This window comes from Acinonyx jubatus, chromosome C1 (genome assembly GCF_027475565.1).
Source record: "Acinonyx jubatus isolate Ajub_Pintada_27869175 chromosome C1, VMU_Ajub_asm_v1.0, whole genome shotgun sequence".
In the NCBI taxonomy this organism is placed as follows: Eukaryota; Metazoa; Chordata; class Mammalia; order Carnivora; family Felidae; genus Acinonyx; species Acinonyx jubatus.
The window spans coordinates 18,268,422-18,285,504 of NC_069381.1; the positions used below are offsets into that span (position 1 = coordinate 18,268,422).

Genomic DNA, 17,083 nt, shown 5'->3' on the forward strand with positions numbered 1-17,083 from the left:
TAAGAAATAGGTGAGGCTTAACTTGTGATGAGTTTTTATGTATATGCATTGGAAAAGCACGTTTGGATGGGCAGGGGCTTCCCCTTACTGGGCCCCGCGGCCCCTACTGTGAGGTGCTGATGAACAGCAGAGTCTCTATTGGGCACAATTGTTCCTGGAAGATGAGCAGGAGGAGGAAGGAAGTTCTTTCCCGGACCACCACGGGCATCCCTTTCCCTTCCTGTGGTGTTCTAGGGCGTTCAGGGACTGCCCTGGCTCACTGCCTTTCCCCTCAAGGACAAGAAGGTCTTTAGTCCTTAACTACTGCTGACTCTCCTCACTCCCTGATTGAGAGCCTTCATGTTTCTAGACTGGATGAAGAGAAAACGCAGAGGAGTTGCCCAAGCTGGCAGACCAGAAGCTAGCATTTCTAATAACATGTTTTTGGCATTTGATGGTACTGAGAACAGAGTGTTTTTATGCTAGCACTTCTGATTCGATCATGACAAATATAAATACAGGCAACTGCTTGTTCTAGAGTTGTTTAGAATTTGGAGACTAGTGAAAAGCTTAAATCCAGGAATTTTTTTTTTTTTTGCTGGTCTGTGTAACCAGCATACATAGAAGAAACTTTCTCTTTCTTTTCCTCTGGGGAAAGTATTTATAAATACGTAACTAATTCCCCTTGCTTGAATTAAGGAACTACTTTGCCAAAAAAGCTTTCAAAAAAGCTTTGAAACTTGGGAGTTTTAACTGAAGCAGACCGGTATACTTGGCTAACTTACTGATAAAGAAAAAATAGAAGGATAGGGGAAGTTAGATAATTTTGGAGATGAGCTCTGTAAAGGGTTATTAATCCTTTTTTTTTTTTTTTTTTTTTATGTTTGTATATTTTTGAGAGAGAGCAAGAGAGAGCAGGGGAGGGACAGAGAGAGAGGGAGACATAGAATCCGAAGCAGGCTCCAGGCTCTGAGCTCTCAGCACGGAGACCGACCTGGGGCTCGAACTCACAACAGTCGAGGTCATGGCCTGAGCTGAGGTTGGCCGATCAACCAACTGAGCTGTCCGGGCACCCCTAATCCTGTTTTTGTTGTTTTTTTTTTAAAGTGAGAAATACAATGGAAGTTGAATTTACAGGGATAATTTAATGTGTTGTATACTGAGACTTTATTCTTATATTCACATGAGAAAGCAAATGCCTGAAATCTTTCCTAAAAGGATGGGAGTATTCTTAGCTAGTCTTACCATTCACAGTCTGTGATGTAATACAGAATAAAGGACTGATCTGAAAGTCTTTGTACCCTGGATGCTCATCCCCGTGGTGTTGCTGACAGGTAGCCTTTTGTTAATTACTTGCCTTCCTTTTTGTTAAATGTTGAAATGAAGGTTCTCAGTCGAAGTTTTGCTTTATCAAGCTGTTTGGGAAAGTGAATAATGATGAATTGTTAAAATCCAGTATTTGAGGAAATGCAAAATGAACTGGCAACTGATTTTGGACCTCCTGGTTTAGAATTCGCTTTATCTTTCAGAGACCCCAATCTGTCCTAAAACAAAAGCAAAAACAATACTTGGAGACAGGAAACCTGGGTTTTAGTTTGGCAATACTTTTAACTAGTCTAGAGATTTGGGGACCAAGAATGTAAGCTTTCTGGAATAGAATTTTCTTTTAGGCAAAATGAGAATTTGAGGTGGTCTCTTATAAGTATTCTATCGATTAAATAGTACAAATTTAATGGTTTGTCTTGGAGAAGAGTAGGGTATGCCTAACCTGCTTTAGAGGACAGTTTTTATTTTTTAAGAATCATAATAGCATCTGTTTTCATATGGTTAAGGATATGCTGATTGCAAATCCTTCTTCATTCTTCCCTGTTAATTAAAATAGGTCTTTAGTAAATATGCCTCTGTGCGCTCATCATTATATCCCCTACACCTAGAATAATGCCTGACAGTGCAGGCCCATAATAATTAGAATAAATGAATATATGTGAGTAATGAATATATAAATGATCTACAATTTAAACCTACCTTCACGCCTCTTATTTTGAGAATTAGGAAGTGAACTTTATTAGAAAAAGTAGGTACAGCTAAATATTGGGTGGGGTAAAGAAGAATAGTTATGGAAACGTGGCTAGAGGAAAACATAGATGTATTGAAGAGGCACGTAGGTTCCTTGTGCTATTTTTTGTTTGGAATGAATCAATGAAGTTACTGTATTACAGGCAGTAAAAGCATTTAAACTGGAGGCTGTTGTTTTTATACTCGAGGGGACTTCAGGGAGGTGAACCTGGAATTAACTCTTTCAGCCCAAAGCCGGGGGCAAAAAAAGAGAGAGAGAAAGAGAGGGTAAGGTTTTCTATAGTTAAGAGGGAAAAAAAAAATTATTATATATTATTAATGTAGTATACATTATACTGTATGAAATTCATCGTTCATTGAAGAATTTGTCCTGTAAATATTTCTGTTTATAAGAGAAATCTTTAAGCTTCACAATTGAGAGTTAGTAAAATGAAAGACAAATGGAGCCTATGAGTATTCAGTAGATACTTTATAATCTCCTTACCCATGTAGTCCTCTGTCCAGATTTTTAGATGTACCTGTCCTTGATTTCAGAATCGCAGATGTAAAAAAATATGAATATAAAAGCTAACCAGAAACTATAGCTTGCAAGTAAATTAACTTTCTACCTAAAAATACCTCACCTTCATTTTTAATTTTAAAGAAGTGGAAAGACCGCATCCTAAACTATCTGAGGAAACCGAAGTTCGTAGTTTCATGTCAGGTTTTTCCCAAAGTCTTACTCCCCCAGGCCCACTTTCCAGGGAAATTTGGCAGGGCGTTTGAGGAGATGAATCTGTCTTCCTACTGGGGTGCTGATGGTCTGAATGCCTGTGGCCGCCAACTCCCTGTGTGTGTGCGACTCCGCCCAAGGGAAGAGGGAGGAGCTGAGCCTTTTCACATGTATTTTCCAATTTGAGCAAGAAATAGACACTGAGTATGTGTGTTTGGGATTTAAATATGCAAAATACACATCTGTGTGTGTGTGCGTGTGTGTGTGTGTGTGTGTGTGTGTGTGTGTGTGTTTAAAGCTATGTGTCATGTCAAAGTAGACCAACTTTGTAACAACACAACAGAACACTTGTTAGCAAAATTACGGGCAACTTCTCTTCCTGTTGCCCAGTGCCACCCTTACAGTGTCTAATACAGGGAAGGTTTTGGAAAATCCCGAGCGTGGGATTGAAGTGAGTGGTCCGCTTCCTGCTGTTTTTGTCTTGACCAAAATGCCTGATCTTTCCCGCTGTCGGGATTCTCTGGCACTGCTGCATGGGGTGGTTCAGGGCAGGGCACACACCAAGAATCTGGTTGGCATCTCTGTTTTGAGAAAGCTCCGTAGTTGAAATGTGGCTGGCGCAAGCAGAGGAGGGGACTTTTTAACTTGACGTAACACTGGTTTCTTGAAATTCCTGTCCAGATAGCCAGCCACACATCACTAGCGGCCACCCTACTGGGAAGTTCAGATATAGAATACTTCCTTCATTACAGAAAGTTCTTTTGGACAGTGCTGCTCTGGAGCTCTCTTTCTAAGACCCGTATTGGCTTGGCACCCACCTCCGAGCAAGCAGACTGTTTCCCCAGCGTTCTAATTTATAAAATGGAAGTGAGCGCGGATGCCCTTTGCTTGCCAAGAATATTGATATGCGAACAAAAACACCGTGCAGAGCTTTGTTTCCTAAGGAAAAAACCCATCTTAAGAATACCATAGAAAACAGATGATGGCATCTCTTAGAGTCGTAACTGTTAGAAGATGTCTAGTAACTGCTAGCACGATGGTTTGTGGATTGAGAGAACTCAGCACTAGCGGATCGCTGGAGGATCTTTCTAACCCTTTATCACCTTTTCCCGCCAGGTACTTGAAGCTCTCACCAAAACACCCAGAATCAAATACTGCTGGAATGGACATCTTTGCCAAATTCTCTGCATATATCAAGAATTCAAGGCCAGAGGCTAACGAAGGTAAAAAAACAAAACAAAACAAAAAAACCCCACAGACGATTGCATTACCACTGCAGAGAAACAAACCAAAAACCCCCCTCGAATAAATCCGAAAAGTCCCGTTATACGGTGATTATAAATGGTTACTTTGGAGTCCAGATAGTCCCATTAAGTATCAAAAACTGGCTTTCCAAGTTGATTAGAGGTTGTTGTTTTCCTGTCTGGGGCTAGTGGTACAGTGCCTGCCATGTAGTGGATGGGTGATAAAATGTTTATTGAACAAATTATTTTCGCAGTCTTCTGAGAAGTTACCATGAAGGGGAACTATGCGAAGACCTAACGGTGCATCAGAAACCATGGATTCTGTGGTTGTGGTGGTTTGGAATAGACTGATTTAACTTCATTTAAATTATTACTAAATCTTGTGTTTATTCTTGGGTGCTGGCAGCCTAAAGTCAGCCTGGATGGATTTTTGTGATACTTGTCCTTTTTAAATTTTTTTTTATTTTTACTTTAAAAAATTTTTTAAGTAGGCTCCATACCCAGCATGGGGCTTGAACTCATGACCCTGAGATCAAGAGTTATGTGCTCTTGCCACTGAGCCAGCCAGGCGCCTCTATGATAATTATCCTTAAAGAGCAATTTTGGGAGGGACTCTTAAGAGGGCATTTATACTGGGGAGTATAATTCCTAATTTCTTGCATCCTGAAATAGGATTTTAGTTTTAAGTCATATTTTCATGGTGAGTATTGTTTAGGGTAGTACAGATATACATTCCTTCTTTTATTATTATTTATTTTTATTTTTATTTTTTTAACGTTTATTTATTTTTGAGACAGAGAGAGACAGAGCATGAATGGGGGAGGGTCAGAGAGAGAGGGAGACACAGAATCGGAAACAGGCTCCAGGCTCTGAGCTGTACGCACAGAGCCCAACCCGGGGCTCGACCTCAACAGACCGCGAGATCGTGACCTGAGCCGAAGTCAGACGCTTAACCGACTGAACCACCCAGGTGCCCCCAAATTCCTTCTTTTATTTATTGAAGGACAGTATCTTATTTCATTTACCGAAACTATATATGGTGAAGGGAGGTCTTGTTGAAAGAGGGCCCATTTAATGAACCTTGTCTTAACTACACCATTCAGTAATTTTTCTTTTTCCTCTCTTTGAGAGGCATCAAAGCATCCAGCGTCGTTCTCTCTGGATAAGACTCTGTGGAGAGAACGTTAGTGTTTATTAATTAAAAGTAATCACAATACCCAAAACGCCAGCTCCTAAAGACACTTGAATCCATCGTAGTTTTAGACAGTTTGGTAGCCTGGGTGTGGTTCTTTTGGGTAGAAGTTTATGGCTACAAATGAACAAGAACACCAAAGGGGGGAAATAACAGTGCTGGTTAAGCAAGAATAAACGTCTTTTAAAAAGTTGAAACACTTGCTAACTTTCTGATGTTATTTCAGTAGGCAGAGTTCCAAGCTATTCAGGCTTTTTTAAAAATTATTATTATTAAATTTTAAAATTGCAGCAGTTTATAATTTAGTATTGAATTTCAATGGTTTCTGGGATAATATTCACTGCCTGCGATGTTTTCCTACAAAGGGAGGGAGGGAACAGTCTTAGTGTCCAGCCCTGGCTTGTAGCTATTAAATGTGTTCCAGTAATTGCCTTGGGTTTGGGAGCACTTTTCCTAAGTAACTGGCTTTTTTTCTGATGGATGTTTCAGTCTAAGCCTTTTAGATACTAAGTAAACAGTTACATTGGAGCCCCTCCTGTCCACACACAGTATCTTCTGTTGTCCCCTTCCTTTATCCAGGTGACTCTTCTTTCCGTGAAGCTGCCCTTTTATATCCAGATGCTCTTGCCCACATTTCTTTGAACTCTCAGAGTTAAATTCATAATGTTTTTATTTCTCCACGTAGCCTTTGGAAACTGGAGGGTGGTTGAATTTCTTTTGACACTTGGTGGGGAGGAAAGGGGAAAAAATATATTTGCTTAAACACACACACACACGCACACACACGCACACACACGCACACACACGCACACTCACGCGCACGCCAAACAATTGCTTTGGGGGATGGGATAGAGGGGAGAGAACAGGGGAGAAAGTGACTCACTTAAGTATAACTTTGTATTCTATTTTTTCCTATCAATTTGTTACTGTCTTAAGTAGCCACCTACGCTGACTGTCCTTAGAATTGTAACCACTAAGAACAAACAACATAATGGATCAGACAGTGAATAACTTAGAAGGCTTTATATTAAATTACCTATTGGTAAATAAGAATTCCAGTTGCCAAGCAACCTTCCCCCATAGGGCCTGTCACTGCCCTGGGACTTTAGAAAACAGTATTTCAAATTACTATGGAGCTTACTGAGTATATGTATATATGTGTGTGTGTGTGTGTGTGTGTGTGTGTGTGTGTGTGTGTGTATACACGTTTCAGATGTCTTATCTGTCTGTTTAGTGCAATAAAATGCCTTAAATAAGCCTAAGAAATTAGTGCTTCTCCTTCTTCCCCCAAACTATAAACTGCTTACGTGGAGATGAATTTGTCATTTTTACACAGTAAATCGGGGTAGGCAAGGTTTTGATTAGTTTTACCAGCCTATTAAGTATTTTACAAAACTCAGTATTAAGACATTTTAAGACCTAATTCTAAGTGAGGGATTAGATGTCTAGATACTGCAGTATTGGGCCAGTGAACGAGAAGGGTCAGCACTTAGATTGGGTAGAAAATAAACAAATAGGGTTTAAAGAATACAATAAAGGGAAATATGGTAGGTCTGGAGAGAGGGAGGAAGGGAGCAAGGAAGAAGGAAAGAAGGAAGGGAGAGAAAGGTTAATTCTTTTGGTAACGTGTCTAAGTTGATTGGGAGAAGATTTGTGTAATCTTTTGAAGCATTAAAAGAAGTTAATAGTCATTCCTCTCATGGGAATGAATTAGGTAGGACTTGTCCAGATCCACTTTTTTTTTTCTTCAGTTCTGGGATTTCATTAATTTATATAAATTATTAAGTTCCCAAATGTAACTGTTTAATAGGTAATTTATTAGGGTGTTGGTACTTATAATAGTCTTTTTTTTTTTAAATGTTTGTTTATTTTGAGAGAGGGAGAGAGAGAATCCCAAGCAGGCTTGGAACTGTCAGCACAGAGCCTGATGCAGGGCTTGATCTCACTAACTGTGAGATCGTGACCTGAGCCGAAATCAAGAGCCGCTTAACTGAGCCACCCAGGCACCCTGATATTTATAATATTCTTAAGAGCTCAATGAATTGGCAGTGATGAAACCCACCATTATATGTTCTGAGGCATATTTCATAGTGTCCAAATTCCTATTTTTAAATGGAGGCAAGGGATCTCTGTAAGTTCTAATTAGTTCCTTTTTATTCAAAATTCATCTTTCCTCCCCTCTTCCTTGGCTGTGCCCCCCCCCCCCAGAAGTGTTTAGAATCAGAGGGTGGTTGTTTACCATTGTAACTATGTAACCGAATTGTAGATCTAATCATCTTTAAATATTCATTACCACTCCCTATTTTCTACTTGGCCTTTAAAAATTGTTTGTGTAAGATTACCCTTTATTGAAATTAGCATGATCGTGTTACATTTCATGCTTTCTGCCTTGCATTTACTCATTCAAATTATACAGTGATTGAGTAATGTATGCTTCCTAAAAAAGTTGCAATAGTTGAGAAATAAATTTAATGGAATTTCAGTGTCCTTCTTAATAACCTTATATAAATTCTTCCCCAACAGTTAGTATTCATCCTTTTTTCTATGTAATTTTGCAAACATTGTATATGAGTGTGTATTTATGTGTGTTTTACATTCTGCTATTGTCTTTTTCACATATTATGTTGTAGAAGTCTTCCCATATCAAAAAACATAACAAGCGTTATGTTTCAAATGTTGTAAATTTAGGATATTTTATTTTTCTGTTGGATACATTTGAAAACCAGTTCAAGAAAAGGATGAATCTAGAGTAGCTTGGAGATCATAGATCTACCTCAGTTTTTAGAAATGTTGCTTAATGTGTTCCATAATAAGGATTTTTATTTAATTATTTCCCTGTTGATAGTCATATAGATTGTCTCAAGTTTTTTGTTTTGTTTTTTATTATGACAAACAGTGATGCCAGTCACAGTGTCCTTGTGCTACATTCTAAATAGGTCAGAAGGTTTTGTTCCTCAAAAGTCCGCACCAGTTTATATTCTCACTAATGTGAGACTATTCATTTCCCCACACTTCTGACCCTGGCATGTGTGTGCGTGTGTGTGTGTGTGTGCGCACGAAAATTTTTGCTGTATTTTCACAGGCAAGAAAGGGTGTTTCAATTTTCAGAATTAATTTAAAACTAATTGTATGGCCTCTATTGTAATTAAGTACTAATTTTTTTTGGAGAGCTTTTGAAATACCTTCGTAGAGATATCAGCATTACCACAGCAGGGGTATCAGAGAGTAACAGTGCTAAGACAAGAGCTACTTTCTCATGGCTTGCTATTGCCTTCTAGTGGTTAATGTTGATGTTTTCTTTCTCTTAACTTTAGATTCCTTCGTGGTTTGTCTTCAAAATTTCATTATATTTATTGAATGATGCTCTGTAGTACCTCTCGGCACCTCTGTTTTTCTTTGGGCTTCGTTGGGCTTCCTTGTGTTGTTTCATAAAAAATTGAATCAAAGTAATTCAGCATTCTTTGTTTTCATTACTATACCCTTTTTTCTGAGATTCTTAATGAATAATCACATTCTAATGAGGTACAGCAGTTCAACTTCATTGTGGATGCTTTACTAAGTCCAAAAGGATGGAAAGAATAGTAATTGTAATGTTTGGCTAGGTTCTTAAGTGTAGTCTGTGCCTTATTATCTCTGGGACGATAAGCATTATGTTTCAAATATTGTAGATTTAGGATATTTTATTTTTCTGTTGGATACATTTGAAAACCAGTTCAGGAAAAGGATGAATTTAGAGTAGCTTGGAGATCATAGACTTGCCCAGACTTGTCATTCCCCTCAAGTGCCATTGGAGACATTGTTTCAGTGTTTGAATTCAGGCAGTATTCTCCTCCGTAGAGGCGGTGACTCTGTTCACTATAAACCCATCAAAGAACAAGTCATTGTATCTAATGTGTATTTATTCTGTATTCATTGATTTTGATAGAAAGCGTATTGAAGCTTTGTTTTTTATTTTTATTTTTTTTTTTACCGCCCTGAGATTCTGCTGGCCCGTCCCCAGCCCTTTTAAGTATAACCGTGAAAACTTTTCCATCAAGCCCTGGACTCCTCACTAACCCGCCTATTTCTCACATTTCATTCTCTTGTTAATTTATAAATTTGACATTTCAGATGACTGTGTGCATGGTGATAACTTGGATGTAATCAAAAAGTTATATTAATTGCCTTTGTATTTTTGATCTATTTTTAAATGGCTTAATTCCTTGTCACTTCCGTGGTTGCAATTGAGTTCTGCTGACTCCTCAGCTTTATTTTACTGGGTTCTAGTGCCCTCCTGCTTAACTGTTTGCTCTAAGAAATAAACTAACTTGATTCCGGCTATGGCTGGAGTGACCTTTTATTAATAAAATAGGTAGTTCTTTGTTCTGGAGCTTGTCCCCTATCATTTGACATACATACATTCCAATTTGATATTTACCTAAGTAAAAAATTTTTACCGTTTCTTCTTTACATTTTAAAATGGCTCTAATGTTCCTAGCAATACGCAGTTCCTGCCTCTGTTTTCAGCTTCCCACAAAGATGTAATAGATACAAATATCTCCACTTGTCTGACTTTAAAAGTATCTATTCTACATTTTCACATGATTTCCTTTTGAACCCTCTCCAGACATTTAAGAAACTCTAAACTTTTATACTTGGTTGTTAGCCTTTCTCAGTCTGGGGCAGATATTGAACAGGCATTTAATTTGTGCTTGACTAGAGTGCCATAAATTTTAGACGATATACAGAAGCATAAGACACGGACTTCACCTTCAAAGAAAAAATAGTCTGGTTGGGGAAACAAGAATAACGTATTAATTGAATAACAAGAATTAGAAGGAAGGCGTTCAGGATTTAGTAGACTATTAATTTAATATAAACCAGCCCCGAATTAAAAAATTTAACAGTTCTAAAAAATCTAACAATGCTCATATTAAAATACTGAGCATAACTAATACATATTTTTAAAAAGCATATTAAAAAAAATGGGTGATGGGCACTGAAGAAGGCACTTGTTGGGATGAACACTGAGTGTGTATGTAAGTGATGAATCCTGGGAATCTACTCCCGAAGCCAAGAGCATACTGTATCTATACCCTGTATGTTAGCTAACTTGGTGATAAATTATATATTAAAAAAGAAAACGTTTCAGGTAGAGTGTAAAAAAAAAAACCATATTAAAAACTACAAGGTATGCAGTTGTCAGATACTGACTTTAAAGTAACTTTGGGGCTCCTGGGTGGCTCAGTCAGTTGAGCGTCCGACTTTGGCTCAGGTCATGATCTCGCGGTCCATGAGTTAGAGCCCCACGTCGGGCTCTGTGCTGCCAGCTCAGAGCCTGGAGCCTGTTTCAGATTCTGTGTCTCCCTCTCTCTGACCCTCCCCTGTTCATGCTCTGTCTCTCCCTGTCTCAAAAATAAATAAAACGTTAAAAAATAAAATAAAATAAAGTAATTTAAAAAAAATGTTTATTTATTTATTAAAAGTTTTTTTAAGTGTTGGGCGCCTGGGTGGCTCAGTTGGTTAAGCGTCCGATTTCGGCTCAGCTCATGATGTCACGGTCCGTGAGTTCAGCTCAGGGCATGATGTCATGGTCCCTGAGTTTGAGCCCCGCATCTGGCTGACAGAACATGAAGCAGGCTCCAGGCTCCGAGCTCTCTGCACAGAGCCCGACATGGGGCCCGAACCCACTGACTGCGAAATCATGACCTGAGCCGAAGTTGGATGCTTAACCGACTGAGCCTCTCAGGCACCCGTCTGTCCTTTCTCGATGTACAGTTTTGTTTCCAAGCTCTGTTGGTTTTTATCTCCTAAGTACCTCTAAAATCCATTTATTCCTTTTTATGTCTACAGCCCCTTTTATCCAGCTAAGACTGCCATCTTTTATCTGGACTGCTAGGAAGGGACCAAGGGATGAGTGGGTGGGACTAATGTGGAAGAAGACGTTTTGGGTTAGGACATATTTATGTTGCTGGTGAAATACCTAACATGTAGCATATGAAAACTTTGTCTTTTTCTCTAATGGAACCAAGTTTATTCAAACTTATACAACCGTATTGATTGTCACCTCAGGGTATTTAACTTTCTTTTATGGCCAAGCACTGTAGTCATCAGTGTGAGCTCGTCCATTCAGGGTGTGGGGGGTGGGGGGTGGGGGTGAAGGTAGATTGGGAAGGCAGAGGATAAGAAGGGATAATAGGAGACCTGTCTGTGTTATTCCACAGTCCTCTCCAATGACATTCCCACCCCCTCTGCTGAAGGTCCTTAACCTTGACCGGGTATACAGGGGTGGCTCTGTCTCACTTAATTTCTGAATTATAACAATCATAGCATCTTAATCTACTTGGCTGAAGAGCCCCCTGATTCAGTATTATAAATTGAACTCACTAATCCGACCTCTGTGTTTCCCATGTTATTATAAAATGTGCTATTCTTGGCTTCTTGTGTGTTACATGACAGTGCAGAAACTTCGGGTTTTCTGCTTGGATTGTCTGTATTGGAGTTTCTTAACACGTTTCTTGGTGATAAATCCAAATATTCCTGGGGAAGCAGGCGTTAAAATTCAGGGCAAGAATCTCCGTCGTAGCAAGATTTTATTCCCTAGATTTGAATTAATAGGTTTTGCCTTTTCTCACTCACTTTTCTGGTTTAAACCTCAACTGTGTTGGGCCACAGTGTGTTTGTAAGTGGGGTGCTTAGTTATTAAGTTTTACGGGTTCTGGTTTCTGAAACTGTCTCGCTTGTTTCTGTATTTATCTGAACAAACGTATTTGTTTGTCTCATACTGGCCCCATGTAAATAAGCTCCAGGAGAGCAGGAACCTTGTCTGTCTAGTTCGACAGTGCTTCGTGTCAGCGTAAGCATTTCATAAAGTAGTTACGGGCTCAAGAGTAACGCTTCTATTTTGGGGCTCGGGTGGTTTTCCTTCTTACAGTATCCCCATCTTTCTTTCAGCATTGGAGAGGGGTCTCTTGAAAACCCTGCAGAAACTGGATGAATATCTGAATTCTCCCCTCCCTGATGAAATTGATGAGAACAGTATGGAGGACATTAAGTTTTCTACACGTAAATTTCTGGATGGCAATGAAATGACATTAGCTGACTGCAACCTGCTTCCCAAACTGCACATTGTCAAGGTAGGTCTATGGGATGTGGTGTCACTTTGCAGTTAGGGGGCTCTTCTCTGTTTATTGAGATCGCGCTTTCTTTGTGTGTGAAATTTCCTTGATCTTCTGTATATGACCAGGAACCCCCGAACAGTAGAAATTAATGCTATTTAGGCAACGGTTGAAATGCCTTAGAGTTAATTAAATGGAAAATTGTGTCTTAAAATTGAGGCATATGAGAAAGAAGAATATTTTTTCCTATGACTGCATAAAAATTAAAAAAGGTAGCAGGTAACTTGGAATTGGAGTTTGCTACACAAACGTACATTGTCAAATTCTGTTCTGTGATCATCTGGTACAAGGCAAAAAATATTTACTGAGCATTTCTTGTGTAAGACATTGTGCTAACGAGAATAGGAGTAAGCACTAGTTGTGCAGTAAAGGTCAAGACCAAGGAAAACGGACATCTAAAACAGCATGTGCGCTTTAAGGTATTTATCGAGCAATGCCACTTGGCTGTCTCCTCCCTGGATCCCCAGAGCAGGCGTTTACGGTCACTGTGACATTACTGAAGTTCTGATGTCGTGTGCAGTCCTGTCATTATTTAACACTCTAGTTAGGACGAAGGTGACTTCTTCTCCAATAGAAGCAGTTCTCAGAGATTGTTGGAATTAGTTTGTCCCCAAACTGGAGACATGTCTGGTGTACGAGTCATGGAAAATAAATGTTCACTTTTGATCTCTTTGTGTTTTCAGGTGGTGGCCAAAAAATATCGCAACTTCGATATTCCAAAAGGGATGGCTGGCATCTGGAGATACCTAACTAACGCTTATAGCAGGGATGAGTTTACCAATACCTGTCCCAGTGACAAGGAGGTTGAAATAGCATATAGCGACGTAGCCAAAAGACTCACCAAGTAAACTATCACTTATGAGAGAGATGATTTCACGTCTTCCCCTAAGAACATGCTTTTCCTAACAGACTGCTCCTGTTCCTATAAAGTAGAAATCTTATTTTGCATGAACATGCAGTTATTCAGGATTAGGATCAAGGATAGACCAGGTATAGTAGCTGTCTTTAAGTACACACTCCTAAGCAGTATTATGTTAAAGTTCTTCACCCTGCCTCCCCTTCCTGCCCCTACCCCTTCCCCTGCCCCCCATTTGGGGACACTCCATCACGCTCTTTTCACTTTAGAGGTCGTTTGCCATCCTTCCGGAACCCTCACTGTTGTGTCTGTTCACTTTGTGTAGACGGCGGAACTTTGAGTGTTGATGTGTGAACATAGTAACCGTGACCTCCTCAGTCAGCCCCCAGCTGGTGCACAATGCGTGGTACAAGGAATATTTATGTATGTTTGGAATTTTAGAGTATTTCGTATATGAAGGGATCGCCACCATATCAGAATACCGCCGTATCTGTCAGTTTCGGGATAATCTGTCCCTGGTGTGCTCCCACCAGTGAAGAGAGCCTTCCACAGAAAGTCACTACAAACTTTGCCGTTTCACTTTTGTACGTGGGTTTTTACTTTTGCCCGAAAGCATTTATCCCTCAAACCAGTTGTAACATCTGACACTATGTAGAAGCTAAAAGTTTAGAGAGAGAGAGATGATAATTCTCAAGGTCTTCCTCAAGTCCATATGAGAAAAACCAGTGGGCACCTGCCCTTCTGTCTAAATGTGTGGTGGGTTTTTTTTATGTTTTTTTTTTTTGTGTGTGTGATTTTTTTTTTTTGGTATGTATTTTGCCCAGTGCCATTCATTTGGAACCATATTGCTTTCCTCCTTTATTTAAAAAGCTCCTTTTTAGGTAAGCATAGACCTTGCTGTCTGTAGATCTTTTGAGCAACACTACATAAACTGATCTTTAGTTGATTTTGCTGTCGCAGTACAACGATTTGTAATGATTAACCCTCACAGATATTAACCAAAGGAATGTCGGGTGGGTTTGTCAAAAAGGCAAGTAGAATTTTGTTTCTAAAACATATTTAATTAATGTGGATCATCTAAACAATGCACTTTCCACCCTATATTAAAAACAAGATAAAACACACGTTACGAGCTTTCCCATTCCACTCCCGTTTACTGTTAAACTTTGGGTTGGAGGATGGTTCGCTCTTTTGGGACTAAATTGTAGTTGTGATGGTGAGAACGCATTTACCGAGTTTTGCCTAATCTCAGTTATTGTACGTCTTTCAATTAAATTTTTCTAAAGCCGCACTGAGGGATAGCACTCTGCATGCTTGTTTTTTAGATTGAAGTCCTAAACGAGGGATGGTCTGTGCTCTGACAGGGGAGGATGAACTTGGCAAAAATAAAACAAAAAGTCTGCTATGTATTTATTCATTTTTTAAAAACGTACTTTATAAATACTGCTCCAAAGACCATGGCTGTGACTCGAATACACTTTTGGTAATTTTTTATACATAACTTGTTTAAGAAGTGCTATTTCTCAGAGGCTGTTTTTGGAAATTCAAGTATATTATTGCTTTAAAGTGGCGGTGTTTCCCCCCACTTTGATGTGGTAACATTCAGTAAGCACTGGTGTTTTGGAAGCAGCCTGATTTTTATAAATGTACTGCATTTTTATCAGTAATTGCTTGGTATAGAAGGGTGAGCTCCATATTGTCTCCGTTCGGCTCAGGGAAGTTTCTTTGCCTTACCTTTCTTAGAACGCCTTATTGGTGATCGAAAGTTTGGGCACCCACCTTTTTATAATTAAATATTGGATGATGACTTACCTGGTTCCAAGAAGAACACTCAGGTTATCATTGAGAGGTTCTATAGCCTCAGTGGGTGAAAATGTCGCATCTGCACCAGGAAGCACATTGCCAGTTCTCACCTACTTTCTAAGTGGCAAGTTGGCATTCAGGTGATACTGAGCCGGGCCTCGAGCCTGAAGTATGAAAAAGATTCAAGAGAAGGGGGTCTGTTCTTCCAAGTGAATGGTGGCCTCGGTGCAGAGGAGAGGGTAATGAGGACAGCGGCACATTCCTCAAAGTAGAGCGATGGAAAACACATTCTGAAATTCAGTTGTGAAGTATTTCCACTTTCGATATTTATTCTCTTCAGTGTCTTTTAAAAATTTATCCCATGATTATACTTGGCTATCCCTCTGGATACCTAAGGAAGGCAGGTTTCTCTCTTCTGATTTTGATGTAGAAAGGCCTTACTACTTTATCAGGGAAGATAGATAAAATTGAGATTGGCAAATGGACAAAAAGCTAGTAAAGAGAATAATCCTAGAACATTTTTTTTAAATCCCATTTTGTACTTGCGGAAAGGTCATAGCTTAAGATATTGGGAGATATTAGGACATAAAAGTTTTCATGGCAATTAGTGTATGATTTGACATAATGTGGATCATCTGATATTTATTTCTACAACTACTGAATCATTTCCCCCTTCATTTAAACCCCTTACCTTCCCCTTCAACAAGATTAGATTCTGAATGGAAACTCTCACTGTTTTCCAAGGAATTCTGAGACATTTTTGTGTTTAACAGTTGGAAAGCTCTTTATTTCAGCAGATATAACTTCCTTTTTTTTTTTTTTTAAATGTAGATGCAGATATTCTCTAGCCTTCTATCTTTTATTAGGATTGTTGGCTTTTGTGATGAAAATCATATAAGATTTGATTTCTTGGTAACTCAGCTTACACAATTTATGTTTAAATTCTTGAGCAATCTGTATGCAATTAAGAGACTTCTGACATTCTTACACTAAGTTGATCAACTCTAGAGTTTAGGCAATTTAACTTCTGTTGAGTTTTGAATCTCTCCAGAGTTATGTAGATAGCTTTTATTTCTGTACATTTAAAATCTCCATTTAGAAAATATCTGCAAGGTAAAAAAATGGGAAGAAATAGCAATGTATTTTTTCATGAACATTTTGATACACATTTCATCAAGTTTATTGATTAACCATTTTCTTATACTGGTTATAGTCAGTATTTGATTCTGAGAGGGAAGTATTCATTATTGATACACTGTATGGGCTTTTTTTATTCCATCCTTTACAAATGATCAAGATTGGAGCCGTCAAAATTATATTTTTATCATGGAAAAAATTTCAACTCCCCAAGTCATAATGTTGAACAGAATTGGAATATTTTCTTTAGAATTACTTGAAAAGGCAAATGAAAGCTTATTATAGAATGCTTGTATTTTCTTTTCTCTCTAGAACCAGTATATTGCTGGCAGCTATTGTATTAAAAAAATAAAGTATATTTTCACTATCATAAAAGGTTCTTTTTTCCCCCCCCTCATGAAAATAAATAGTAACCTGGGGTAAAAGTGTTTTACTTGAGACTACTTTTTTCCATGAGTGGGTGATTCGGCACATTTAATAGATTAAAGGGGGAAAAATATAGTCATCTCAGTAGGTGGATAAAATAATTTGATAAGAACTTTCATAATTCTCATTCTTAGCAAAATAGGACCAGCGGCAAAAAAAAAAATGTTTAACCTGGTGAAGCCATCTAAGAACCTATAGCAAATTTCATACATAGGTTGCCTTTTATCATGGCTATTATCCAGCTACTTTCTACAGCTATTTTATTAGAAACATTCTAGCCGGTGCAGTAAAATCAGTAGAAAGAACAGGGGATGGAAAAGAAGTGACCAAATGGCTGCTCTTTGCAGATGATACATACACATAAAGGAAATCCATAATAACCTGTTAGAAATAAGAAAATTAAGCCAGCTTACTAGATACAATAATGAAGAAATATAATTACTATATACTAATATTAACCATATTAAAATTAATAAACTAGTAACACTGAGTGACAATTCT

At 38.6% G+C, this 17,083-nt stretch overlaps 1 protein-coding gene across 1 annotated transcript in view; it reads left to right on the forward strand.

Annotated features, from left to right (window-relative positions):
* The window catches only part of CLIC4 (chloride intracellular channel 4), a 64,425-nt gene extending 47,894 nt beyond the window's left edge, over positions 1–16,531 (forward strand). Inside the window, exons 4-6 of the mRNA XM_027060053.2 lie at positions 3,884–3,990; positions 12,137–12,318; positions 13,044–16,531. Coding sequence (XP_026915854.1) covers positions 3,884–3,990; positions 12,137–12,318; positions 13,044–13,208 — 454 coding nt within the window. The 3' untranslated portion in view covers positions 13,209–16,531. The remainder of the gene's footprint in view (positions 1–3,883; positions 3,991–12,136; positions 12,319–13,043) is intronic.
* The last annotated feature ends 552 nt before the right edge of the window (positions 16,532–17,083 follow it).